Source organism: Haliaeetus albicilla, chromosome 5 (genome assembly GCF_947461875.1).
Source record: "Haliaeetus albicilla chromosome 5, bHalAlb1.1, whole genome shotgun sequence".
Taxonomy (NCBI): Eukaryota; Metazoa; Chordata; class Aves; order Accipitriformes; family Accipitridae; genus Haliaeetus; species Haliaeetus albicilla.
Window position 1 is genome coordinate 3792713 of NC_091487.1, and position 26923 is coordinate 3819635.

The window sequence follows — 26923 nt, forward strand, 5'->3', positions numbered from 1 at the left end:
TAGGCAGAGGGATGAGCGCAGACAAAGCTGGGTGGGGACTCGCCGCTCGGGGCTGCTGCTGACCACCCTCCTCCTGCATCCTCCCTCCCTCCATCCCTCCATCCATCCCTCCATCCATCCCGCCGTCCGTCCGTCCGTCCGTCCCGCCGCCGCCCGCCCGCCCCGCGGGGGGACCCGGGACAGCACCGCCCGCCTCCAGGTACCGCCGGCTGCAAGGATGGGGGGGGGGGAACCGGGATTTGGGGATGGGGGGGGCACTGGGAGGACTGAGACTGGAAGGACTGGGGCATACTGGGGCTGGACAGGGCGGTCGCCAGCCTCGGCCGCCTGCTGCTAGTGTCCCCCCCCCAAAACGGCTCAGCCGCAAGCTGCAATCAGCAGAAAATCCCCCCCCCCCCCGGGTATCAGTCGCCCCCCCCCCCCCCGCTGGCCACCCCACGGGGACCCCACAGTCTCAGGTGGCGATGGCACCTGCGCTGGGGGAGGGTGTCGGGGGGGGGCGTGGGGGTCCCCCCCCCATCCCGCTGGGGCTGGGAGTGGGGGGAAAGGTACCTCGTACAAAGAGTTCAGTCTCCCCAACAAAGATTTAATTTAGAGGGTTTGATCCTCAGTTAATCGACGGATTTGCCATCACAGGAAAGGCTTTTTCCGTGGATGAATGAGACGTAGTGTTCTTTCTTTCTCTATTTCTTGGTTGTTGGTTTTTTGTTTTTGTTTTTTTTTCTCCCTGGGAAGGAAGGGGGAGACTTTCCCAACCCCAAATCCCTGCAGGGACCTCAGTTGGGATGGATCTACCCCCCCCCAGCCTGATTTGGGGGGGATTTGGGGGCAATGGCCATACAGGTGGAGGGGCACCCCACGCCCCACCCTGCCATCCCCGTGGCAGTGGCCCTCTCCCCATCATTTGCATCAAAATCCTTATTTTTCCCAGCAGTGATTTGTGGGGCGAGCATTCGGGAAAAGTAAACCTGGGAAAATACCCAGTCAGCTGGGAAGGTGTGCTTGGCAGAACCCGGTCCAGGGCTCGCCTGCCCCAGCGAGAGGGGAATCCAGCAAAAAACTTTTGCCTTCTTGCCTCGCTGGTGGAAAATGGATTTATATTTAAGGAAAATCTTGAAGCACGGCGATCCCCCACCCTTTACTAACGAACTTAAAGCGTGCTACCCCAAAGGGTAGTGACTCGGAGCACGCATTATCTGCCACTGCTGTACCTGCTGCCCGCAGGGCAGGGGATCGCTGCAGGTCTGGTATGTTATTTATTTCCCTTTTTCCCTCTGGGCCCCCGAATTACCAAATAACCATCGCCCCGCCAGCGAACCCATGCTCCCTGGCCACAAGAGGGAAAGGGGCTGGGGCACGTACCCTGGCAGCAGGCTGGGGCCAGGCACGGAGGATTTTTCCTTATAACTGGATTTCCCTGAATGCAGCTGGAGCATGCGATTTTAATCCTCTTTTCAACCATATGGCCGTTGGCTGGATTGAAATATGACTCAATTAATTATTGCCAGGAAAGCCCTGGGGCGAAGCCTTTCTCCAGGAGGATGTTTAAAGGGGCTCCCAGGTTTATAACGGGGCTTTTCTCATCCCATGCTGTGGGGTTCGGGGGCACGTGGCTCAGCCCCACCCCAGCTCCCATCTTGGCCCCGCGAGGCCGGGTATTGGCCGTGCTGCTCCCTTGGCACCAGTTTTAGTGCCTTTTGGGGTTTTTTTTTTGGCTTTTTCAGCGTCGTGTTTGCTTGTGAGAGGAAGCAGGGGCAGCCGCTTGCCGCTGCTGGCACCACATGCTGCTGGCCGCTCACCTGTGACACGAGTTTGGCGGTCTCAGCATCGCTTGGGTGATGACTGGAGGCAGCCTCACCTCCAAAATGGGGCAACCCCAGTTTGGGGGGACCTGTGGGTCCCCCACTACTAGCGCAGTGCCTGCATGTGCCCATCCTCTCTCCCAAATTCCCCGGGAGCTGCCAGCTTTGCTCCCAGTAGTGCATGTACTGGCATTAAGGTTGCCCATTATATTTTCTCTGGGGTCTTTGCAGTTGTGAGCTGGTGGGGGCACATTTTGCGTGTGGGTTCGGATGAGTGGCCGTACTGTGGCATGGCTGGCCCTGGGGGGGGGATGAAAACCAGTATCAGGGCCTGGCACGGGGCTGCCTCGCGGCACGGGGTTTATCATTTTCCACCTGGGAAATTTTGGCCCACTTGCAGCACGGGGGTTATCGAGACCAGGAGCAGGCAATTGCAGCACGATGCCCTATGGGATTCCCATGGGTAGATGGCTGCGAACCCGTGACAAAGCTCAATTATTATTATTATTATTATTATTATTATTATTATTATTATTATTATTATTTTTAATCCCCAAGCAAGCTTGCCGCTTTGCCACCCCGTGCCAGGGTGTCTGCGAGTGGAAAATGCGATAAAAAGGCAAACTTTGCAAGGGTGGGCAATGCCTTCCCACCCGGTGGCCTCACAGATGCTGATGTGTCCACTGGGCTTTCAGTGCTTTGGCCTCCGAACGGCGGCAGCCGAGACACCACTTCGCCTTTTGAAACCCAGTGAGTCACCGAAGGAGGACAGCCAGGCGCCGGCGCAGGCTGTTACCATAGTAATTAGGACTGGCGAGCCAGTGCCGGAGCCCCGTGGACCCCCCGTGTTCCCAAAACACGCTGCCCGGCGGCGGCCGTGCCTCTCCATCCCGTACGTCAGTGCCGGGATGCTCGAGGCCGGCACGCTCGTGACACATGTGCTGCCACCGGGTACCACGGGGCTGCACCGCCTGCTCCGTCCTGCTGTCTCGTTGCCCCGTTTTGGGTTGGGAATAAGGGGTTTGCCCTGGGAAAAGCACCATTTTCGGCACGAGTTGCATCAGTTCTCAGCGCGACTTCTCCAAGCGTTTCATTCCTGCGCCTGGAGCGGGATACGGCCTTGTGTGTTCACAGCCAGTGCAGAAGCAGGAGGAACGAGCAAAGGGATTAGGGTGGGTTTTCAATTTTTCTTGCTTTTCAGACTCTTTTCTCACTGTTTCTCCCTCTCTGGTTTCTTGCTCAGCTGCTTCATGGGGTCGCAGCGGCTGTTGGGAGGAGGGATGGGATGAAAAGCAGAGATGCTACCCCACGCTGCGGGGCAGGGCGTGGGGTGCAGTGTGGTTCATTGGCAAGGGGATTTTTGTGCTTGGCCTTACACAGTTTTATCGCCTGCTCACTTCCAGTGGGGCTTCAGCTCTTCCTCACCCTATTTTTTCTTTTGCATGCAACATGCATGGTGCAAACACCCCCAAAAGTGGTCCCTTTCAAGCGCAGGAGCAGCCTTGCCCCCCCCAAACTCATGGGGAGAAGCGAAAAAGGGGGGGCTCCTGCTTCTGCTGCTCGTGGGGGAGCGCGTGATGGCTGCGGGGGAACGCAGGCTGTCTCTCCCGGCTTTCCGCACACGCTTGGCACGAGCCGTTTGGCACTCGCCCTGTTTAGAGGCAGGTCTGAGCTGGGGAGAAGGATGGGCTCCAGCTGCCGGGAGGACACGGATTTGGCTCCGCGAAGAAGTAGGGCTTGCTCCAAACCCCATCCGAAGTCGCTGGGATGGTGTCCGTTGAGCCTGGGCTTTGGGTCAGGCCAGTGATTAATTAATGATGTCTTCGATCAGAGCCGTGTAAGCAAATCACCAGCGCTTTGCGGACTGGGAGGCAGCGGGAGCTGGATGCAGGCAGCCCCTGGGCTGGGCGAGGATGTGTGAGGATGCAGCCGTGCTGAGCCTGAAGTCTAAAATCATGCATCTCCTGCATTTCGTGGAGGTATGATGGACTTCAAACACCAAACCCAATTTTTCACATGCTCAGTGGAAAAAAAAAAAAAAATCCCTGAAATGGCAACGTACCAAACCTTAAAAAATCACCACCTTGCTATTCGCATGCAGTTGAGAAACCCTCGACAATTCCGGGGCAGCAGCTGCAGCAGGACCTCCTTATCCTACCACACACAATTAGTTTTCACCTTATCTCGTCCTTCCCTTGCTTTTCACACAGCAGTTTTCTTCCCCTGTTGTCTGTCGTCATCGTTGTAACTCAGGCTAATTAGTTTATCCAAGGGAAGGTCCAGGCGTTGCTGGATTGTTGTCGTCGGGTACCGACATCGCGGGGAGGTCTCCGATGGTGGGTGATGCTTTTGTCTAGTATCCAAAAGCCAGCTGAGCTGCGGGTTGGTTATTCTCAGGGGTGTTGCTGTGAACCCCAAAGTGCTGTACCCGCCGCGGCAGGGCACCCCGGGAACCGGTGCGGGGCAGAGGTGCTGCCATGGCAGATAAGGTCCTTTAGCTGAGTCGGTGTCTTGGTTTAACAGGTTTATTGTCCCGTTTTCCTGAGGGTTTGGGGAGGGAAAGTTGGCTTTGTCCCTCCCGTGATGCTCCCTACGAGCGGCTCTCCTGGCCGGGAAGGTCTTGGCTGGGCAGCTGGGTTTGTAAGAGGGAGCAACTTGGGTGGGAAGGAGCAGCCTTGCCCGAGCCTTGGAGCTCATCAGGGATCCTGAGCATCAGTGCTTCTTCCCGGATCGCATGAGATCCCACCAAAGGGGAAAAATCCCTGGCGTAGCATGGGATATTCCCACTGCAAACTCCTCTGTGTTGCTGGTTTTACCCCTGAGCCGTGCTGCTCAGCATCCCTCCTCCTCCAGCATCCTCCCGACCGGGGCGGCTAAACCCCAGCCCCGAAGCCTGGCTGTTGTCTGCCGTGGTCCGAGCCGTCTGTTCCCCATCCCTGCGGGCAGAGCTGCCTGTTCCCCATCCCTACGGACAAAACTGCCTGTTCCCCATCCCTGCGGACATTGCTCCCAGCTGCAGCCAGGGACCGCAGGGACGTTGGTGCCCTGTGCCACCACCGGCACCTCTGCGCAGAGGCACAGACCTAATTATGGAAGATGCCCAGAGTAAGTCGGCACCAAGAAACCCCTTTCCTCCACCTGCTCGTGCGGGAGCAACTCAGCCGCCCCGGTGCTCCCCTGGCTGTCAAAAATAGTGACAGGGTTCGGGTGGGTTTGTGCATTAATTATAGTCGGGTCGTTCCAGCGCTGTCGTGCCTCTCTGCGTCAGCCCTGCTGTGTTAGGAAACCTGTGCTCCTCCGGCAACGGCGCAGCCGGGGACAGATTTTTGTAGTCGGATCGGTCCCCGCAGCATCCCCAGCATGGTGGCCGAAAGGGCTGTCCCAGCCCTGCACCTCCTTGGGGTTCTGAAACCGCCATGGCGTGGTTCACCAGTGGTTTGGGTTTTACGCCAAGTCACGGCGAATGCCAGCGTTGCTCCAGCCCCGGGCTTTTGCAAGAGCAGGATTTGTGCTAATGCTGACACCCAGGTTTGCTGATTCTTTTCTAAGAAAAATTTTTCTTGGGTTATTTGCCAATAAGCATACGTGGCATTGAGTCCTTGCAGCCAAGGAAAAGCAGCGGTCATGGTAGGACTGGATTGCTTACGGCTCCCCCAGACTGGGGACCTGGGGACAGACTGGGTCTCCCCGTGCACCCACCAGCATCCACGGGGATGTGGAGAAGTCGTGTTTTTTCTCTTGCCTGCTCCAGTCTGAGCCATGTCCCTGAGGAGAGACCAGGAGCTGAAGCTGGATGAAGTGCAGGAGCATTTAACCTGTTGCAGCGTCTCCCCGGGACAGAGCGGGGAGCACTGCCAGGCGTCCGAGAGTCACGAACCTGAGGGGTGATCCGCTTAAGGGAGATGCCGAAGGGATGCTTCAGGCTTCGGTTGTCTTAAAACCCTCCCCATAGCTGTGAATTCCTGTAGACTGAGCACATTGCGTTAACCATGGGTTTGGAGGAGTTGTGCTTTTTGGGCCATTTTGGGTAAGAAAGCACCAGCCACCAGCAGATGTAAGATGCTTGGTATTGGTTTCATTCCTTTTTGGCCCCGGTGTCTTTGGTTTTGGTTTGGAGTAGGTGCAGTGAAGGGAGGGAAGGAGGATAAAGAAGGCGTTGGGAGTCAGGGAATGGATCTGGAACGCGACAGGGGTGCCAGAAATGTGTCTTCGCAATCCTGCTGTCACCGGGGGATGCCAGGCTGGTGCCAGGGTGTCTCTGCATGCAGCAAGCGTCATCGTTAGGGCTTCGTTATGTTTACAGCTATGATGCCCGGTTTGGGGTAGGGCTGGGGTAAGGAGCACCCACGAGATGAGCTTTGGGCTCTGGGCTTGTCCCTCTCCTTCCTCGACAGCATTGGGTAGGTTTTGGGTTTTCCAAAGGGCTGAACCCAAACTGAAACCAAATTAGCACAAACCCAAAGCTGAACACGGCTGCCGTGGCCTTAACCTCGCTGCGGGGCTGGGCTGGATTGACTCAAACCCACCGCGGGGAGTTATCCATCACCCGTGGGGGTGGAGAAGAGCGGGACGGTGATTGCCAACCAAGTCAGGGTGGGGGGCCGGGGCTCCAGCTTGCTCTCCCCACTGCCATGAGTAGGAAGAAGGCAACACGTGAGCCATTTCAAAGCAGAAATCACCTTGCAAGAATTTATTCTCCATTTCGATGTGTTCCTCCTTAAGCAGACCGTGGGAGGAACGGGTGGGTGTTGGGGGTGTGGGAGATTAAAGAAGCATCACTGGGGTTGGGGCTGTGCCCTGCAGAGAGCCCTGGGCCACGCACGCAGGGGACACTGCGGGACAGGAGATATATGGGGGATGAGTTGAGGAGACCACCTTTTCCCCCACTGCTTCTTTTGGTTTCAAATCTGCAGACACCATTCTGATGGGGATTAGCGTGTCCCCAGCATCTGCAGACATCTTCTCGGGTCAATACGGTGTTAGCGGGTCCTTATGTACGGGCCGCATCCAGCTTTTTGAGGTTTATGGCTTTGGGGGAAGGTTAAATGTCCTTGGAGATCCCTTTGCACTCATGGAGCCCAGGGGCACCAGCTCCTCGCTGCGTCGCTGCTCCCAAACCCTCCTGCCAGATCCTCGCTGCCTTTCGCCTCTGGAAAGGGTCATCTCAGACAGAGGGACACCAAGACCTTGGTCTGAGTCTCCCGAGGACCAAAGCACCAGGAGAAATTCTTGGTGCCCGTTTTTCTAAGGTAGCACAGGCAGCCCTAGTGCTGGTACCTGTTAGGAGGGGGTTTATTGGTTTTTTTTTTCCTCTCAGCAGCCTTGGGGAGCCCTGAAGTGTGGCCTGAACGTACCAGCAGCTGCACAAAGCTCATTAGTCACCCTGGAGGTGAACAGACTCAATCTTCAGCTGCTTGGTTGTAAACCTTGTGACATTTCCTTTTCTTTCTTCTTATCTGACAAAACCAGACCTCTCGTGATCTCCATAAAGGTTCTCTTGAGCGGAGCTGTGCTGTTTGCTGCTCCGACCACAGCCGCTCATGGGAGGTGTCTCGGGTTGGCGCTTCCCCTCCACCGCCCCAGCAAGGCTCTCGTGAACCCTGAGCTGCTGAGGACAGCAGATCCTTTGTGGGTCGTGTTCTCCTTCCTGGGGTCCCAAAGGGTGTGCAGAAAACATCTGACCATCGCGTTTGCATGGTGGAGGCTTCCTCACTGTGGCCGCCCCCCGCATACAAGGAGGTTGGGTTTTGTCCTCATGGTTGGGTTTTTAGCTTCCTTACTTGCTCTGGGGGATGCTCTGTTGGCACGTCATGCAGTTTTATGTCGCTTGCGATTGTCGTGGTGGTTGTGTCGGCTCCAAGGGCTCCTTCTGCTTGTATCGGCTGTTGACTTTGACCCATTTTGGCAGGAGCTGGGTGAAGAGCATGGGGAGATACTTACCTCTCTGTGACAGCCTGAGTGGGGATAAAGGAGTGGGCTGGCTGGTTTTGCAGATCAAGTTCAGGCTGTTGATTGCCTGTGCTGTGAAGATGTGTTATGGAAGAAGTCACTGGCTGCAGTTTTGGCTTTTGCCAAGCTGGGATGCGTTAGTCCTGAGAGCTGGTGGCCATGGGGAGAGCTGCCCAAGGATTTGTGCCACCTCCCTCCATTTTCCTGTTGTTTTCTGGATCCCTCAGGGGCTTTCTAGTGAGCAAACAGGGATTTTGGTAACGAACCAGCATGGTCAATGATTCATTTAGGTTGGAGGGGGCCTCTGGAGGTTTCTGGTCTCACGTCCTGCTCAGAGGAGGGTCAACACCATGGGCAGATCAGTGCTGTCCCCACAGACATCGTATGAGTCCATGTGGGTCCAGGTACCCCCAGGGTGTCATGCAGAAACGTGGCCAGGTCTTCTCCATGAGGTTGGGTCTTCTCCATGTCTCTACGTCCCTTCTCGGGGATCTCCTACCCCCTCGTTGGGTCTGCAGTGGTTTGGGGTCCTTAGCGGGGGTCATCAGCCATCCACAACCTGTAAACCTATTTGGACCACTTCTAATTAGTCTTCAGGACTGTGTCTGCTGCTGGAGCAGCTCTGCTCATGCTGGAAAGTGCCCCAAAAGAGGTCTCCCACCTTGGATGGGAAAGCGTTGAATGTTGACCAGGTCTGGCGGAGTCCGTCGGTTTGTGTAGGACCTTGCGAAGAGGCAATGGTCTGGTAGCTCTGCCAGAGGTGTGCCCCAAGGACAGCCTTTCAGAAGGGCTTTAGGTTCAATTATTCAAGTCACACCGACCTGATTGCGCTTCATCCCTTGTATTTTTAATATCGTGGAGAGGCGATGGTGTTTGTGCGGTGCTTGCAGGGCTGGTACCATCAAAATACATTGCATTATTTATCAGCTGATTTAATATAATTGCTGCTCAGCCTCACATCCTGGCTTAGGGGGTTTGTATTCGTGTCCGGTGCTTCCCTCGCTCCCCAGCTAACGCCAGCGGGGGGGACTCTGCCTCCTCCCTCTGCATCATGCCGGGAGGAATAAAAAGATTATTTTAACGCAGCAACCCAGGCTTATGGAGAGGTATAAGCAGCAAATAAGGGAGGCACCGATTTTTTTTTTTTTTAAGCCTAAATCTAAGCCCTGTGTAAGTGTTGCCATTAAATGATGTAAAAGTTAGGCTGGCTGTGAATCGATGCTGCTCCTCCATCCTACCTGGAACCGAAACCCAGCCCCCCAAAGACCAGCTGACTTCATTGATTTCCATAGCTCACCCTGGGAAAAATATGGAAAGCAACCTCACAGCTCCGTGCTGAGGTTTCCCAGCAGCCAGGTAGGCAGGGAAAGGCGCTTGCCCTTAGGAAAACAGCTCGCAGAGCAGCGGGGCCCAAACGCAGTGGCTCCGGCTCGTTTGGCAGAAGGATTAAAGCTCCGGGAATGGGCATGGGGTGGGATAAATGAAGCACGTGGGGCCCACGGCATGGCCGGGATGGATTGATCTCCGGCACAGGAGGTATCGATGCATGGGAGGGGAGGGCGAGCTGGCATGGGCAACGTCATTTTGTGCTGCTTAATCTGGGCTTTGCACGGTTTCTTTGGCTTTAAATTTTTTTCCTTTTTTTTTTCTTTTTTTTTGCAATGCTTGATATTGCAAGTGTAAAAACACCGCCCAGGCTAGCAGCTCTGGGGTGGCTTTCTCCTCCCGTCTGCGTAATATCAGTGTTTGCTGAGCATGTGTCATTTCACAATACAGCCAGAATAACGCGTGGTGGTAAAAGCAGGGCCGTTGACTCAGCAGGAAGAGTGGCAGGGATGCTTTGCCTGTGTTTTAAGGGGAAAACGGGCTGGTTCAGGGATTTTGGGTTCCACGGGAAAACCAAGATGTTGTATGCAGAGGTTAGTAAGCGATGAGCACGCCGGAGAGGGGGGTAAGGATGGAGACAGGCTCGCCAAGCCAGGGGAATAGCGTGGGAAAGGCTCCGAGGGCACAGCTTGGGAGAGAAAAGCCAATTTTGCTGTTTTGCAGGAGCGTGGTGGTCAGGGCTGAGCGGGGGAACCTGCCGAGCCCACGGCCGCGGTGCTGCCACCTCTCGATCCCCCTCCACGTCCCTGTCCCAATTCTGCCGCCACAGCTGCGCCTTCCTCTCCTCGTCACATTGGGAAGGACCCAGATGTACTCGCTGTCTCCGTGACCGGAGTCCTACTTTAGACCTAAATGCATTAGGTTACAGAAAAAAAAAAAAGAGGCAGCAGTGGGCTGCAGAAGTTAAATTTAATTGAGATAATATGGGTCAGCTCACCGACCAGGGATAGAGGAGCAACCTACTTCTCCCCAGCCGGCCCCAGCTAACCTGGTTTGCAGCACCATCAGGGCTCTGCAGCCCTGCCTGCAGCCCTGCTGCGGACTGTCAGCTCGGAGAAAAAAACCCTGGTAGCCTCAAGTTTGCCAGCAGGGAAACTGCAGGCTGTGAAATGTCAGGGCCAGCACAAGCCACAATAAATTACTTTTCAAAGTTATTGGTTGTGAAAATACAGAATAGCATGGGGATTTTTTTTTTCTCTTTTTTTTTGTCCCCAGAAACCTGCTAAAATCACCCACATTCCGTAGTGATTCTCCACCTGCAGCTTGGGACCTGGCCATCAGCAAATGCTTTACTCACTTAACAGCTATCTTAGCAATGCTGTGGTACAACAGCTTTGTAGTGAAACCTTTGCAAGGTACCCGTAGCTGCAAGATACAGGATTTTACCCCGCAACCCATGCCTAAAGCACACCGAATCTCAGAAAGTAATTGCAAAGCTCTCCCATCTCCATGTGGTGCATCTGCTATTTGAGTATTGGCTCTAAAGGCACCAGCTCTGGATGCCGTGAAAAACCTGAAAAAGAGATAAAGAAGGAGAAAAAAAAAGCTTTCAGCCTTCTTGCTTTGATGGCAGGGATGGGAAGAAGAATACCAGGCAGCAGCGCTGTGGCTTTGCTCTACTATAACAGATAGGCTGTGACCTGTTTGCTGTATTTGAAGCTTGAAATAGAGCCTTCTGAGTAATGTGGTTCAGGTGCTTATCACTAATTAATTAATTCTTTTGTACAGTGGATACCTAATTAAAGAAGTCTAAGGTAATTCCTGGGAGGGCTTAAACTAATGGGATGGTTAACGGGGTTGTTTCTTTGCTGATGTAACTTGTTGGGTGATTCCCAGCGGCTGGAAAGGGTTATTAGGCTTTGTGTGAGTGTTACTTAAAATAAAATTCTAATATAGGTTTGGTTTGGGTGAAATCATCAGAGAATGATTTCTCATTGCAATGATTTCTGCAGCTGAGGGCTTCACGTGCTGCAGAAGTTATTTGGGCGAAAAGGCGAGGCTCTTGCGTTGTAAGCTAAAGGAATGGTTTTGGTTTTATTTCAGCTGGGCTGAAAAATGCTTTGCAGAAGGATGAGCCCAGCAGCCTGGCACCATGGCAGGAGCTAGTGCAAAATCCACACGCTCCTTCCGATTTCCTGGTGTCACAGGGAGGTTGCCCCCTTAAAATGCGACATTTTAGCCAAATCAGGGCAACTCAGTGGCTTGCCCTGATTCCTTCGGGGTGGCTGTACCCCCGACGGGTGGTTGGTAAGTCACCGTGACCTTGAATTCAGGGTGACTTTGTGTGAGGCTCAGGGTGGGTTTGTCCCTTTGGGAGTGGTGTTGACGCAGCCAAATACCCAAATCTTTTTGCAAATGCGATGCTGGGTGAAACGCCTCTGCCTCGCAGCGCTCCCTTCTTCTTCCCTTCGCTTTCAAACCTCATTTCGTACCTTCCCCTAAAGGTCTTTATCTTGACCCTGGCAAATACTTAAGAGCAGGATGTTAAAAACTGAAACCCAAGAATGGATCAGTTAATTAACGTGAAATAATAGCTCTTGGCTGCTTCCCTTAATTAAGGGTCAGGAGTTCAGAGCTGTATGAACAGATGTTGAACTCCTTTTCCTGGTACAGGAGCTCATTGCTTCCTCGGCAGCTTTAACCATCTCTCTTTTTCCTGGGACAAGGGGCAGGGAACTGGGATTTCTGAGCAAGGTCTGTACAAAAAAATTATTTCAGAGTCTATTTGAGTTGTTTTGGGGAAGGAATCAAGAAGTGAAGGAATTGAGAAGTCATAGGTGTGATGATGCTTCTAATTAAAGAGCGATTGTGGTTTTTTAGAGGTCTCTCCATGGGAAAAAAGAGATTTTTTTGAGGGTTTCTGCTTTTTCCTGGCCAGCTGGGAGGTGGTGCCTGTTTCTTAGTCCGAGAGTCTCGTTGACGGGAGAAATTTCTGCCCCATGAAGTAAGGGACTACCCAGCCTGTTGCCACTTCATCAGTAGGAAACAGGTTTCGTGGGGTGGATTTTGGTAGTCAAGAGATGATCGGGGTTTCAACAGGAATTTTTTATTTGGTCAATTCGTTCGTTCTTTTACTGTATAGTTGCTGCTGCATTGGTGTGTGGGTGTTGGCAGTGCTGGGTTATCACCAGCTGCCCCTGATATGGTTATATCAGGGTCACTCCAGCCTGGGAAGAGTCATGCCCTTGATAAGTGTTTTGCCGGGCTGAGAATAACCCTAAAGAAAGGGTTTGCTGTGGTATATAACATGGGTGCAGCGCATTATAGAAGAGGAACTAGTCTTTCCTTGGCTGTTGCTCGGTAGAAATGCAAAAATAATATACTCAAGTATTTTCAAGGATGTCTGCGGAGTATTTTAACCAACGTTAAAAGGTGCATTGGCCAGGGCTGCAGATAGTGCCGCTGGCCTCCAGCCTGGGCTGACCCCCATGCAGGGCAAAGACCCTCCAGCGTGGGAGAAACCTGCGGACTTGTGATGTCCCGAGACTTAGCAGCCACTTTTCCAAGGTTTTTGTGGACCTGACAGGGAGAAATCCGTGTGTCCGACTCATGGGAGGACATGGGACCACCGGGGAGCCCCGCACGTCAGCGGGGGGGGAAAGGAAGGTGAGAGTTCTGCTGTGGGGACTGCAGGCACATGGGGAAGGGAGATCTTCTCTTCTCCATATTTACTGGGCCATCTGTGTGCTTTGGTGAGGCCAGGGGACCTCTGAAGATTGTGGAGATGTCTCCATCTTCCAGCCCGACGGGGAGGTCGGGGATGCCCTAGGCAGCACGGGTACCACTTTGCAGGAGGCAGCTAATGGGGCATTTCTGAGAAACCGTGGTTTTCCGGGGAGTGCCGGTGGTTTTAGGGAATTTCTAAAGCTGCGTGTCCTCCTCTCAGGCAAGTTTCATAAAAATAAAATGCAAGCAACTGAGAGCATTAGTGGGTTTTTTTAAATCTGGGTAGGATGAAGGCTAACTGTAACTTGCACAGGAGACAGCCGTGTCCCGTACTGCGAGGGTTTTGCTGCAAGAGGATTTGCAGGGCAGAGGCTCATTGAGTTCTTGCTCCTCCGCTCACGTGCACTGCAGCGAGCCTTCAGTCGCCCGTTGGCCTCTGGGTGTGTTTTAACGTTTTGTTAAACTAAAAAAAAAAAGAAAAAAAACCCCAACAACCAAAAAAACCCCAACCCTTAAATCATTTTCATTTTCAGTGAAGTGCAGCAGTGGCCTTGCTCAGCCCCGGTGGGGACTGCAGAAGCAGAGCCTGTGCTTAAACCCACTGCGGCAGGAGAGCCCGAAAGGTGATGCTGGGGACGGCGTGACAGGATGCGTGCTCTTATCGGTCCCTTCTGGTGTGTCACACGGAAATGTGACAGCCGAGGCCTTTTTTCTTTCTCTGCCACAGCCTAAGCAGATAGCGAGGAGCCCGGCTGCCTCTCTGGCAGGCATTGCCCCAGCTCGTCCCCGGGAAGCGTCACCACGAGCGTGTGTGGGTGCGGAGAGCACGACGAGGGGCTGGCCAGAGGTCTGAAGTGAGTTGGCAAAATGATGGGTATTTTTAATCTGGATGAAAACTCAGGTCATGGGAAGGAGGTGATGCTCGGCTGCAGCTTTGCTTCCTTGGACCGCTGGACCACATATGTGGGCATCCTAATTCCCCAGTATTTGGGCATCCTAATTCCCCAATATTTGGGCATCCTAATTCCCCAGTATTTGGGCATCCTAATTCCCCAGTATTTGACCAAGCTCCCAGGGCACCCATCCTCCCAGTGCCTGACCTGCACAGACAGCTGGATTTGTCCCTTGTGCATTAAAACCAAACACTTTTCCCCAGGGTTTTCCCCCAAATGGCAGCTTTTCATTTTCCTGGATACATCCCTGAAAGCGCTGGGGCAGCGTAGGGGTGTCGCATGGTTTTTTGGCTCGCTGGAAATCTCCAGCTTCGTCAGGCAGGGAAACGATGCTGCTGTTAAACTTCTGACCTTCAGCACAGGGATCGGTAACCCCGGCGGCGTTCCCGCGGTGCCAGAGCCTTGTGCCGACCCCGGAGCAGGAGGAGGATGGGTCGATGCTCCCTCCCCGCGGTACCCTGCCGGAGAGAGCCACCATTTTCTATGAATGGTGGCAGGAGGGACCAGAGCAGATGTCCCAGACTGTGCTGTCTGGTGGCTGGTCCTTCACCCGAATAATCTCTTAAAAAAAGCAAAAAAACCCAAACTAAAAAAAGAAAAGGAAGTCGAGGTCGGTTTCTGTTTGCCTTCGTTTTGAGCCGTTAGGATGCCTGTGAGAAAATAAAAAGCTGAGATTCTCACTTTTGTGTGACGCCCACGGCGTGGTGATTTCTCCAGGCAAAAGGGACAGCCCTGCGAGACCCGAAATGTCCCCGCGGGGCTGGAACCGCCTGGTTCCATCGCAGCTGCCTCCTTGCTCCTCTCCCGCTTCGTACGTGCTTCTTGGGAAGGAGGGTTCTCCTGGAGCCTCAGCCCAGGCGGGCTGCGCTGGGACACGCTCCCCTCTCCAAATAAATGGACGTTGCTAAAGCCTTTAGTGCTTGCAAACTTTGTGGAAAAGCGTGCTATCGACTGTGGATATTAATGAGGTCTGGGAAGCAGTCGCGGTCGGATCCGGCAACACAAGGTGGATGGAGGGAATGTCTCGAGCTGGGCTCGCTGCAAAGCCAGCTCCAGAGCTGAGCTCTTTATTTAACGCCCCAGCAAAATTAGGAAAGAGGGAAAATCTTTGCTGCAGCTCCCGCTCACTCTGTATGCTTTGCATTGCCTTGATAGCGAGATTTGTCGGGACCCAGGGCTGGCGGAGCCAGCGGCGGGCTGGGTCTGACCCCAGTGCTGCTTTTTGGGGTGAAATATGGCTGAATAGGGCTGCGCAAGGCTAAGGTGGGCAACAGATTTGGCACTCTCCCTGATTGCTGCAGAAGCAGTGGGAGGCCAGGCACTGAAACCCACTGGCATCGGGGCCGAAACACCGGCATCGGGGCTGAAACGGGCACCCATCCCACCTCTCCCCTGTTTGGCAGAAGGGATCGGATGCTGGTGTGATAATGAAGCCATTTCCATGGAAACAGGCTCATTTTCCACTCGGGTGCCTTTTAATTAATTTATTTATTTGCCAGCATGTCTCTGTCCTGTGAGCTGCTTTTCGGTGATTTAAAACCATATTGGACATCAGGCGTAAAAAATGGACCTTGAAAAAGGGAATAAAATCCCCGTGGACGGGGGCTGAGAGCCGTGGCTGTAACCACCGCTGAGGATTAAGGTCCTTTGCCCCGGCAAAGTGGTGCGATGGGAGCCCACGGGCACAAATTTAGCTCATAACATTTTCTTTGCTTAAGGAAATAATGAAACACATGTAATTTGGGCGTATTAAGGCTCCTTTCCCAGCCAGGTCTGCAACTGCTGTTGAGATCAACGCGACTACACCAGCTCCCACCCCCTGGAAACGTGCTATTTTCTTTTTGTCTGTAATATTTTTACATTTTTCTGTATATATTTAGTAATTATTTTTCAGCCGAGCGGCCTATTTTTAGCGATGGTTTTTAGCAAAAGCAACAGGATGGCTTCAAAAGCCAGCCAGCCCTGCGGGAGGGATTCCCATGCTTCTGCCGATCGGTGACCGGCAATGCCGGCTGCGGGGGGGTGACGGCACGGCCGTACGCTTGGTTATCTGTTCTGGGTGCTGCATCACACATGGTTTTTGGGGAGGAAAAGGCAGTTTTCAGGAGAGCCCGCTTGCCTCGGTGGGGATTGCGTTGGTCCTGCATCTGGCTGTGCCTCTGGGATGCAGCGAGTTGGGCTGGCCTCAGCCGCTGGGATGTGCAGGGGCCAGGAGCAATCCCAGCACGAATGGGAGCTGGAACAAATCCCTCTGTTACAATACCCAGCCTGGCACCTTTTCTGGACAAAAAAAACCCTGGGTGATGCCTGCCTGGTAGGAACAAGCCTGAGCCCTGCGCTCCCCAAAATCCTGGCTGCCCCAGTGGGATTCTCCCACTTTGCTGCTAACTGGGTGGAAAATACTGGTGCATCAGTGATGGAAAGCATGACTTTTTAATTGAAACCAAGAAGCAGGGAGGCTCCTGCTTTCACTCTGAAAAGGAACCGTTCTCGGTGGTGGGGGATGTCGTGCAGCGCTCCGGGGAGCTGCTTTCGGTCTTTATGGTGGAGGAACAGCAAGGTTTTGCCCTGGCAGATGTCAGCACTTTCGGTTTCTTTCCGCCGCTTTTCCTTTCAGTTCAGCTGGGAGGTGTGGGGAGAATGGAGAAAAAACTACTGGCAGGTGAAAAAAGTCTGGAAAATTGGGCGACAGGAGAGGGTGTGATCCACAGGTTAAAAACTGCAGAGGACCACAGTTGGGTGGGCAAAGCCTGCAGACCCCTCGAGATGCAGGAGATGTCTCGTGACACCTGTAAAATCTCACTCGATGCCCGTTTGCACCTTCAAGAATGTAAGAAAATGCTTTCCAAGGACGCTGGTGTCCCAGCCAGGGTTAGCGCTGCCTTTGAACCGTGATGGACCCAACCCAGTGCAAAACATGCTTTGAGATACCCTTTCCGTAAAGATAGCTGCCTATTTAAGGTAATTGGAGTAAATAATCAGCCTTAAAATGCCATTTTTTTAAACATTTAGGAGAATTCCAGTCTCCACCCATGTGCAACTTGAGATACAACCCTAAGCAAAAGGCGGGGGGAAAAAGCTAGGGGGGAGGTTGGGCTCAGATTTTGTGGGTTTGGGGCTGGTGATGGAGCTGGCGCAAGGCGTGCCGAGGCCGGGGATGCCCAAGCGCTTACTCTGCAGCTTTTCGGCACAGCTCTGTGCAAAGCAGGCGGCAGCTCGTGCTAACGAGGAGCTGGCAAACGAAGGCTAATTACTCTTGCAAGCAGGGCTGGCAGCTATGGGATGCCAGAGCCCCATAGGAGCCCAGTTAGGGAGGAAGGAGTAGGATGGCAGCTTAGCAGGAGGTCTCGATTGCTCTGGCATCAAGCAATGCTCCTTTCACAGTGGCTTTTTTGGGTTGTACATGGCGTTTTGCCTCGGTCGATGTCGTGGCAAAGCGGTTCGTGCCAGGCTGTGCCAGGAGGCAGTCCCCGCAAGTCACCAGGCCGGAGCTGGATGGGGAGCAGCAGGCAACTTGGCAAATTAATTTACTGCCGACTTAAACGAGACTCCAGCGGCTGGGCTGTGTGCTGGCAGGAGGGATGGGGGTCAGTGCCTCCATGCCACCTCGCTCGGGGATCACCAATGCTCTCCCCTGGATCAGAAGAATATTTAAAGGGGGTGCAGGATCCATAAATGTGCTGGGAGGGAGAAATGCATCCAGAAAGCAAGGTAGATGTGATTAACTTACTGGGATGGAGGAAGGCTGGTTGTCCCTCAGCCCGAAGCAATGGTGGCTTTTAACGCAGAACAAATTAAACCCCAATCTCATCCCGCTGGGCAGCAGCTCGCTGTGCGCACGCTGAAACAGTGATGGTGGGCAGCTCACGGGCTGGGTTTTGTTGCTCCACGTCACGGGTAAAAGCTCAAGGTTTTGGCAAAGCCCGAGCAAGCAGACCAAGAACGGACACAGCCATGAATGCTGGATCAGAGCCCCGACGTCAGGGGCATCCCTCACCGGTTGCCCAACTAAATCCCAGGTTTTGGTGCCTGTTTTGGCTGGGTGCCACCGGTGAAAGAAGAAAATATCATTTGTTTATCAGTCACTCATCATTAAACACAGAGACAACAATAAATGTTTTCTTGGAGCATAGGTACCAGCTAGCAAAAATCAGCAGCAAAATTTCTGAGTCCAGACATTTATTGCAAGCGCTTTTGCATGCTTTTAAATGAATTCAACCTCTTGCCACATGCAGTAAATAACTTGTGACACCTCTGTACAACAGACAAGTATCAAAACAACCTGGCGAGATCCTGAGTTGTAATTACAATGCAGAGCCCAAAAGAGACGATATCTACGTACTGTACATGCTAAACATCATTAGCAAGAAAATAAAATAGCATCCGTACTCATTAACCTGTGGGCTCCAAGGCAGGAATCCTATTATCCAGGCACACAAGCCATTAAGCGGGTGAAATAAGACGCCATCCGTATTCCCCTGTGAGTGCCATTAAACCCCTTTCTTTGCAGGCAAACTTTAGCACGACAGCATCGGGTGTGAGAACAGCCCCATGACAACGGGAGGATCGGGAAATATTGGGAAACGTGGTGATTTTTAGCTTTATGGTTGGGATTTTGATGGCTAGGGTCAGAAGCTGAGCTCTGCCAGCCGGAGGGGACCTATAGGTAAATCGGAGTAAGGCGGCGGACGCCGGCACGTGTCCCTCCTGCGCGATGGCTCCTTCTGCGCTCGCTCAGCCCCATCGATCCCCGTACAAACCCGCTGTGCCCAAAGGCTGCCGTGACCCTGCCGTGCTGGGAATACCTGGATTCCCCGAACGGGGTCAGGCGGGCTCGCTGCATCCACCGGGTCTCCAACCCTGGCTCTGAAAGCTCCCGTCCCAGTGCTGGCCCACAGAGGGATGACACCACTAGGAATTAAGCTGCCTGGAAAGAAAATTTCCTTCTAACAGCCATTCTCAAATATATTGGCATTTTTTCCTCCGATCTGAGGATTTATATACTTTCCAGCGTGGTGTTAATTTGTCTGAAGTCTGATGCTCTTGGCATCTACACACTAACAAGTATTTTCTAGTTCAGCGTGGGGTCCGGCGGCAGGGAACCCCACACCTTGTTGGGTCTTGGGGAAGAGGAATAACTCATAGAATCACAGAATAGTTTGGGTTGGAAGGGACCTTTAAAGGTCATCTCGTCCAACCCCCCTGCAACGAGCAGGGACACCTTCAACTAGACCAGGTTGCTCAGAGCCCCGTCCAACCTGACCTTGAATGTTTCCAGGGATGGAGCATCGACCACCTCTCTGGGCAACCTGTGCCAGTGTTTCTCCACCCTCAGCGTAAAAAATTTCTTCCTTATGTCTAGTCTGAAATACATGTATTGCTGTGGGGCAGCAGCACCTGCCAGGGTGGTTTGGCTGATTGCAGTCGGTAGTAAAGAGGCACTGGGGAGGAGAAGAGGATGCTTAGCAGCTTGGCTTGGCTTAAATCAAATTGAAACGAAAAGGCATGGAGGCTTTGGGTTTACTCCTGGTGGCTTCACGACCTCCTGGGGTCCGGTGGGGTGTTCTCACATTGGGATAAAAAAAAGCTGCTTTTGTGGCTGCCCTGGTTGAACAGCTTCGCTGCTGCCCGAGTGGCGCCTGGGCTGTCGCAGGACTTGTTTTTCAGTGGGAGATACTCACAAGCTCACTTCGAAGTGTCACCTGCTATTTTTTTTTGTTATTCGTGTTGAAGGAAGCACGCCCAGTTGCTCGAAGCATGGAAACGCTGTAAAACAATCGCTGGCCCCAAACTGGTTCAAGTTCCTACATGAAGCATCTGCAGAGGGGCTGAGCGTGGCCGGGGTGCGTGGCCGGCTCCTGGTCCTGCAAGCTGGCTGAGCTGCCCCCGGGTCCCCAGCATCGTCCCAGCCTGGTGCACGGTGGGATGCTCTCACAGATGTCCCCTCCTCTTGTCCCAGCAGGGTCTCGGTCTTCTCTGGCCGCCTTTTGGGGGCTCTTTTCCACCTTAGCGCCTCTAGGGTTTAGTGTAGTAAGAGCATGGGAGGATTTTCTTGCATGAGGGTTGGATGCATATATTTTTTTAAAAGATCGGGGCTGTAGCAGCCGTACAGAAGCACTTAGCAGTCCTCCCTGCTGCCGTGCCTCCTTCCGTGACGTTAAACTTCACTCCCTAAGTGACTCCATGCCGCCGGAGCAGCAACAGACCACGGTCCTCTGTATGAAATGGCACACCACCACCGAGAATAACATTTACTGCTTTAGAAAAGTCTCTGAGGCATCCAAACCATGCAACGGCGTCTTGGTTGAAGTTCACCTAGGTGAACCTATATGGCCACCGGCTTTCCCACGAGCCCAGCACCGGTTGCCGCATCAGAAACGTGGTGGCACCGCCACCGCCATCCACTTTGTGGCTTTGCAGGGAGAACTGAAAGCAAAAGCAGGAGAGAGTCACCCTGGTAGCCTGCTGCTCAAATGCTTCTCCAGCAAAGAAGGGGAAGAGCTCAGAAAAAACAGCGTGGAAAGAGGACAAATGCTTGAGCTAAACCTCAAGCGATGGCGCAGAGCTTTGCCCGACGAGGGCAGACCCAGGCAGGAGCTCGGGCTGTCGGGGATGCTCGGTGGGAGCTGGGCTGCGGCGAAGGGAGGGAGGATTTTGGCAGCCTTCCCCGGGGGATGCTCTTTCCGCCCCGCCACGTGCTCTGTGCACCAGACGGTTAAATTGCATCCCCTCTCGCCCTGCATCCTACGGCGTGTTCGGATGTGCCGTGGGGCTCGCCGCAAGCTGGGGAACAGCGAAAAGCCCGGCTGCTGCCGACAGCCCTCGGATAGTTGCCTGCTGACTTGAAACCTCTTCCTGTACAGAAAACCTCGCTGAATGCAAACAAATATTGTTGCTGGGGGCTGTGCTTGGAGGGCACGGGAGGGAGTGGGGGGGGGGATACGGAAGGAAACCCACAGCCTTTCTGCCTCCCCGGCAGGGTACGGGACTCGGCGTCTGTGAGGGCTCTGAGTTTCCTGGTGCCATAAATAATGTTCTCGTTTTATTGACTGGCATCACAGCAACCTAACCTGGCTCCTTTTTTTTTTTTTTTTTTTTAATATTCTCTTTATTTAAAGGTAGCGAACGGCCAAGAGGAGCAGATCTTCCCCTAGAGGCACAAATCACCGGAGAGACCTGCTTCTGGTAAAAAAGAACTCTTCCTCGCGCTCGTCAATGGGCAGGGGGTGGCTGGGGAGGGGTCTCGTCCCAAAATCCCGGCTGGCCCCGGCACAACTCGCTCTCTGGTCACCTCCGAGCATGAGCACCTTGCTTAGTGCCAGGTTGCTTTTTTTCTGTAGGTCCCAGGATAAGCCTCTGTCCAAACACCCTTATATCCCCCGAGACGGGCTTGAGCTAAATGTGCCCACAGCTTTTCGGTGCCCTCCCTAAAATGCCACAAGCCACAAATTTTAGGGCTGTGCCATCCTTGTCCCATCGCCCAAGGGGCTGGCGGGGGGCTCGCTGCACCCTGCTATTGCAGGACATCCCCAAAATCCCCCCATTTTCGAGCTCGCGGGCAGCCCCAGCCAGGCAGGGGCCAGCACAGCACGGCTTGTGCCTCTGCTGTAAAATACTCGCTGCTTGTAAAAACGTCGGTTGCCGGAGGAGCTGAACGCTGGGTTTCTGGCTGCCGCTGCCGGAGCTCGCTGCTGTTATAAGGTGACGGAAAAACATCCGTGATCAAGACAGCGTGGACTTAATGAGCGTCCCCTGCCTGCCTGGGGTAGAAATCTCGAGAAACAGGAAACTCCAGCATCCTGTTTAGCATCTCAATGTTCGAGTTGGCAGCAGGGACAAAGCAAGGGAGGCCAAGGGACACCGGACGCTCGCTGGGCACCGGCGCGGGGCTGGATGATGTGCCTGGCTTGGGCCAGGGGAATGAGCCTGGCACAGAAGCTCCAGGCAGCACGGAGCTGCTCGGGGGGAGCCCGTTCTCCAATTTCCTTTTGCTCTGTTGCCACCACAGCCTTTCCAATACCAGCAAAACCCAAAATACAGCTCAGCCGGGGTCCTGCTGCTGCAGGCTGTGATCTAGAAGGTCCCCGTGGCCCCTAAGCATGGCTCACAGGGCATCCCCCGCTCTGGGGATGATGGGGAGGACACAGGAGGGTACCACTGGCAGCGTGTGACTACCCGCATACCCACAAAGGCTGGCGGCTCACTGCCCTTGTATAAACACAGAATTAAACGCTGTCTGAAACGCCCAGGTCTGCATCTCCTGTCTTCGTGCCCTCATTCACACGGCTCAGCTCTAACAGCTCCACAGATGCAACCCTAGCCTATCGTTTTGGGGATTTCAGGGCTGGGAGCAGCTCTCAAGAATTCATCCACGTGTATTTGTGCCCGCAGCCCATCCGGAGATTTCGCCTGGCCTGCCCATGGCTAGCAACAACACTGCTAGCATAGCGCAAGCCCGCAAGCTGGTGGAGCAGCTGAAGATGGAGGCCAACATCGACAGGATAAAGGTAGCGTGGCTCGGGAGCTGGCTGTCGGCTCAGAGGGATGCTGCGAGGTGGGGTCTGCTGCTGGGCAGCTGCCAAAAACCCGTTGTGGGAGCTGGGACGCGGTGGCAGGCGGTGTTTAGGGAGGATGCTTGTCTAAGCGATCCCGGTGGCTGTGGCTGAAGGCAGCGGGAGATGCTCGCCCGTGGAAGGCAGCTGGAAGCATCGCCTGGAGCCCTGCCGGGGGGGTGGGAAGGGGTGACTCTCCCCGAGGCATCTCACCTTCCTGGGAACAAGTTAAACCCCATGCTGTTTATCACAGTTGCTGTTAAAACTGCTGTTGGGCAGTGGTCGGTGCTCAGCCTTGAGGTTAGTGGGGGAAACTCTGAAAACAACATTGTCCTGAAGCGTCTTTCCTATGGAAAGCCCAATTCTTTCTGGGAGGCGTTTCCTCTGCTCTGACCGCTTCTGCTCCACCCCGGTAGAATTGCTGCTTCTGGGCATGCCAAAGCTCATCGGCTTTAAGCTTGAGATCCCATAGGATTTGTCTTCTCCACCGAGGTGGTTCTGGATGACAGCCGGTCCCGGGGAGAGAGGTGCTTTGGGGCCGGCTGCTGGCTGTAGGCACGTCTGGGTGCTTGCAAGCAAAACCTCACCTCTGAGGGCTGGGACGAGCTCCGGCAGCTTGGGAGCTGCCACCGTGTCCTGGATAAATAGCCAAGTCGGTGGCTGCGGGCCGCAAACCTTGCTATAGCAGCTGTAGACATCCCTGCTGAGGGATGGGGGGCAAATCCGGCAGGGATGCGGTGGTGCCGGCTAAAGTCGGTCCTCGCTACGATCGAGTCGGGTGAAGGATGCGAATGGGTGAAGGACGTGAAGGATGCTCACGGGAGCACCCACCGACAGGAGAGCTTAGAGCCCAGAGGTGAAAAACCAGCCCCACCGGGGACATGCTGTCGATTCACCGGTCTGGTCTTTGGCCAGGGTATGATATTGCAAACCCTGGGTTGGGGATGCCGCGAGCCCAGCCCCACCGCTGGGATCTCTCGGGGTGGGATGTCCCCAGCGTAGCCTGTCCCTAACGCGGGGCTCCTTCTATTCCAGGTGTCAAAAGCGGCAGCAGACCTGATGGCGTACTGCGAAGCCCACGCCAAGGAGGACCCCCTATTGACCCCTGTCCCGGCCTCAGAAAACCCCTTTAGAGAGAAGAAGTTCTTCTGCGTGATCCTGTAAACCCTCAAGGAGCCTGACTGGCACTCAGGCCACCCTGAACACTGATGTAGAGTTTTTAGGAACGGGGACGACCTGCTAGTCCACAGAATTTAAACAAAAATAAGTAAAATACACGGCCTGGAAGCTACAGAGATGTGCATGTTTAAAGAACCTGGCCACCTTTGGGGGAATAAGATGATCTGCATTGCGAGGCAAAAGATCTGAAGTCTGTAGAGTTGCCTAGAAAGAAAAAAAATATGTAAAGAATAAATTTGTGTCACTTTTCTGCTCACAAAATTGTTTGATTGTTCCATATTTAAAGCACCAGAGCTGTGCTGAGCAAAGTAACTGCTAAGGATGTGTATAACCTTCTTGGAATGATATTGTTGGTTTCTTTCCAAAATATTATTTTTTATTTAAGTTGTCAGATATATAGCGACAGGTTAGATAACTATGATGTTACTCAATGTTCGGTCTTGTGCTTTTTAAGTTCTGGCGGTAGCGTAGCGCAGGGGTTGAGCGGCCCCGCGGCGGGTTAGTGAGGGCGCCGGCAGCTCCGTGTTTCTAGCAAACCCCACTTTCTAACAGTTTGTATATGGTTAGCTTCGGCTCTGCAAGTAAAAGTGAATCATGTGTCGTGGTTGGTGCTTCATACTCCTGTGACGACATTCAGTGGTAGTTGCATGAGAGCTTATCTCCGTTCATCTGCTCCAGACTTTTTTTTTTCTATCGTTTGACACCACGTGCTGGTGGGAGAAGCTGTAGGGAGGAAACTGAGGCAATTCTGAAAGCAAAGACAATTCCTGTGATGCCTTAGATGTGCCTGAAATACCTCCTGCATTAGGGTAGGTGCCAGCCCCTGAGCACGGGGGCTCGGGGTGGCCCCTGCCCCAGGCATTGTGGGGTAGCTAGAAATCTGAAAATCAAAGTCGACCACTTCTTTCCGGGTCTTTCCTCTTCTACACCTCTGTGCCTCTGCCCTCCTCGCTTGGTCCGTGTCCTGCTCTTTCGGTTTCCTGGCAGCATCTCCTCCCCTTGGGGCTGGGCCGGGATGCTGCCCCACCACGGGATGCTGCTCCGTGGTGGGATGCTGCTCCGTGGTGGGATGCTTCTGCCCCCTCCCGCACCCACGGGCTTTCCCGTTCCCGTCGCGGCCCCACCGCGATGGGTAGGGGCAGGGGAGCAGCTTGGGGAGCCGTGGGGCCACCTCTTCACGGAGGTGCCTGATACCTTGTTTACACGCAGCCTGAGCTCCGCGTCAGGCAGGGGAATTATTCCCAGGTCCGGTTCATCCGCCGTCAGCATTTTGGGGGACACACACCACCTTTTTTTGGCTCCGCCTCGGGTTAATACTTTTGCGGACGTGGCTTGTCTCTCCTTTCCGCTGCTAAACACCTCCCAGCTTTCCCCGCTCATCTACGCTCCTGGGAAACTTTGGGAATCATAACGTGGGGATCTGCATACAAAATTAGGTGGGTGTCACATAGGGGTTTTGGGGGTCTACAGTGATCCCCCCTAAACTGTAGTTCTGAATCAGGTATCAGCTTAAAAATTCCTGTGGATTCAAGAGGGCAATAGTCTTTAGGTACCTTTCTAGCCCGTAACAAGTGCATTTTGGTTTTTCTACCTTTTCATACTCTTTTTCTAGTCTTCTACAGAGAAGGCCTGTTGTTCTTACACTGGACTCAAAACTTTTGGCATCTGGGAACGTTTATATGACACGAGTAGCCTAGATGGTCCCCGCCCTCCTGCAGTGGCTTTCGCCCCCCCTCCAACCTCCCTGTTTCAATCTTTTTAGTACAGCTCACATAGCTTTAGGATGAAGGACGGATGAAGTCGTTTGCTCTGCAGCTGGTTTCACTCTTGGTGTTACAAGGCAGACGTGTAAATACCCCATCCCGGGTTTGTCTTTTCTTTTTAACGCTGATGTACTGTCACAGAGAGTGAAGCGCAGCCGGTCTGACCCAGGGCTCACACCCCAACCCTTCTCAAATGCTGTCATGAAGTGGTTTGTAATAATTTTTTTAACGACTTGCGTATTTTACAACTCGAATTCTTAATAAATAAATGAAGAAATAAAGTTGCATGAAGAGTGGGGAGGGGGGGAATTTTGAATTAGCCTAAACTGCTCATTGAAGGTGTTTTACGTTGCTGGTCTTTATTTTATGTTGGTAGTGGTGTTGACATTGGTGTGCTGCCAGGTATTTCACCCCAGTATTTATATTTACACAGATATGCCTTTGTTAGCCAAGTAGAGATCGCCTGCCAAGATCGTTCCCCCCCCCGCAACAAAAATACCAGTCATCTCTCCATCCTGATGCTGTATTTCCAGCATGGTATCAAATGACATTCAACTCTACCCCCAGGCTTTTAAAGAAAAATATCTGGAGTACTGGAAAAGGACTTTTATTTCTTTTCTGCCAAGGTTGCTGGCGGTGGGGGCAAGTCCTTCCCTCCAGTGCCAACTGGCCGCTGCCAGGCTTTTGGGGAGGGGGCAGTTGTAACCGAAAGCCAGCGCCGGGAGGTCGGCGTTGTAATGTAGCGCATCCCCATCCCACGTGGTCTGTGTACTCGTTTGAAATAAAATTTTGGATTTGTTTCAAGCCTTTGGAGATGATGCTCTGTGCGTGCCAGCCTCTGGGGAGGTGGGTTCCCATCCTGGTTGCGGCTGGATCCTGTTCCCAGCGGGTTTAGGGGGTCTCCTCGCCGGGGCGTGGGGTTTGGCAGGAGCTTTGGTGCCTGTTGGCGAGGGAAAGCGAAGCCTCTCAGGGTTTCAGCCCCTCCTGAGCCACAGCTTTCTGTTCCCACAGGACGAGCCAGCTCTGATGCCCTGTGATCAGGCTCGTTCAGGGTGGGACATTGCTCCTTGCTCAAAATCACCATCGCTCAGAAACTGAGAGGCACCTAAAAGCTCTCGCTTCAGTGTCCATCCCTTCTCCCCCCGCTTTCCTTCTTCTCCCATCCCTGGCAAGCAAGTACAGGCTACCCCAGTGCCACCTCCAGTGCGCCCAGAACAGGATCTGGACTGCTGTGGTCCAGCCTGTAGCCCAGAGCAGGAATGGCCTCATTTGGGGCTGTTTTGGGGAGAGTCTGAGGGTCTGAGCCCCGTCCTTGCTGCGGTGGGAGGCCGGGGAAGGGGTAATGGAGAGCAGGACAGCAGCCCAGCTCCATGCCCAGCTTGTACCTAGACTGCAGGAAATCATCCCCCCATGCCCCCCCCTCGCACCCACCTCCCTTCCCCGGTGGTTAGAAAGATGCTCTGCTCCTACCAAATTTACCATGCCCTGAATTTTCTCTCTGGTTTTGTAGAGCTCTTGCAGACCCACAATTTCCTGGCTAAGCAGCCAGCCATGGTTTGAGGCCGCTTAACCTCAGGTCATCTCTGGGGCTAGGAGCAAGGTGACTGCGTGGGTTTTGCAATGAAACCCATCACCGCTGAGACCGGTGCGGATGCCATGTAGGTATTTCAGTT

At 53.7% G+C, this 26923-nt stretch overlaps 1 protein-coding gene across 2 annotated transcripts; it reads left to right on the forward strand.

Moving 5' to 3' along the window:
* Positions 1–26054, forward strand: GNG2 (G protein subunit gamma 2). 2 transcript variants are annotated; one of them, XM_069783074.1, is made up of 4 exons: positions 1–199; positions 20875–20941; positions 22148–22263; positions 23344–26054. In XM_069783074.1, the coding sequence occupies exons 3-4, from the start codon at positions 22177–22179 to the stop codon at positions 23470–23472; spliced, it is 216 nt and encodes a 71-aa protein (XP_069639175.1). In that variant the 5' UTR covers positions 1–199; positions 20875–20941; positions 22148–22176; the 3' UTR covers positions 23473–26054. The 2 variants fall into 2 exon arrangements, with proteins under 2 accessions (XP_069639175.1, XP_069639176.1); XM_069783075.1 differs by lacking the exon at positions 1–199 and adding an exon at positions 2843–2974.
* The last annotated feature ends 869 nt before the right edge of the window (positions 26055–26923 follow it).

Coding starts and splice junctions, on each gene's coding strand:
- GNG2 (XM_069783074.1), top strand. CDS start 22,177: ATGGCTAGCAACAACACTGCTAGCATAGCGCAAGCCCGCAAGCTGGTG. Junction 22,264..23,343: donor CCAACATCGACAGGATAAAG/GTAGCGTGGCTC, acceptor CTTCTATTCCAG/GTGTCAAAAGCGGCAGCAGA.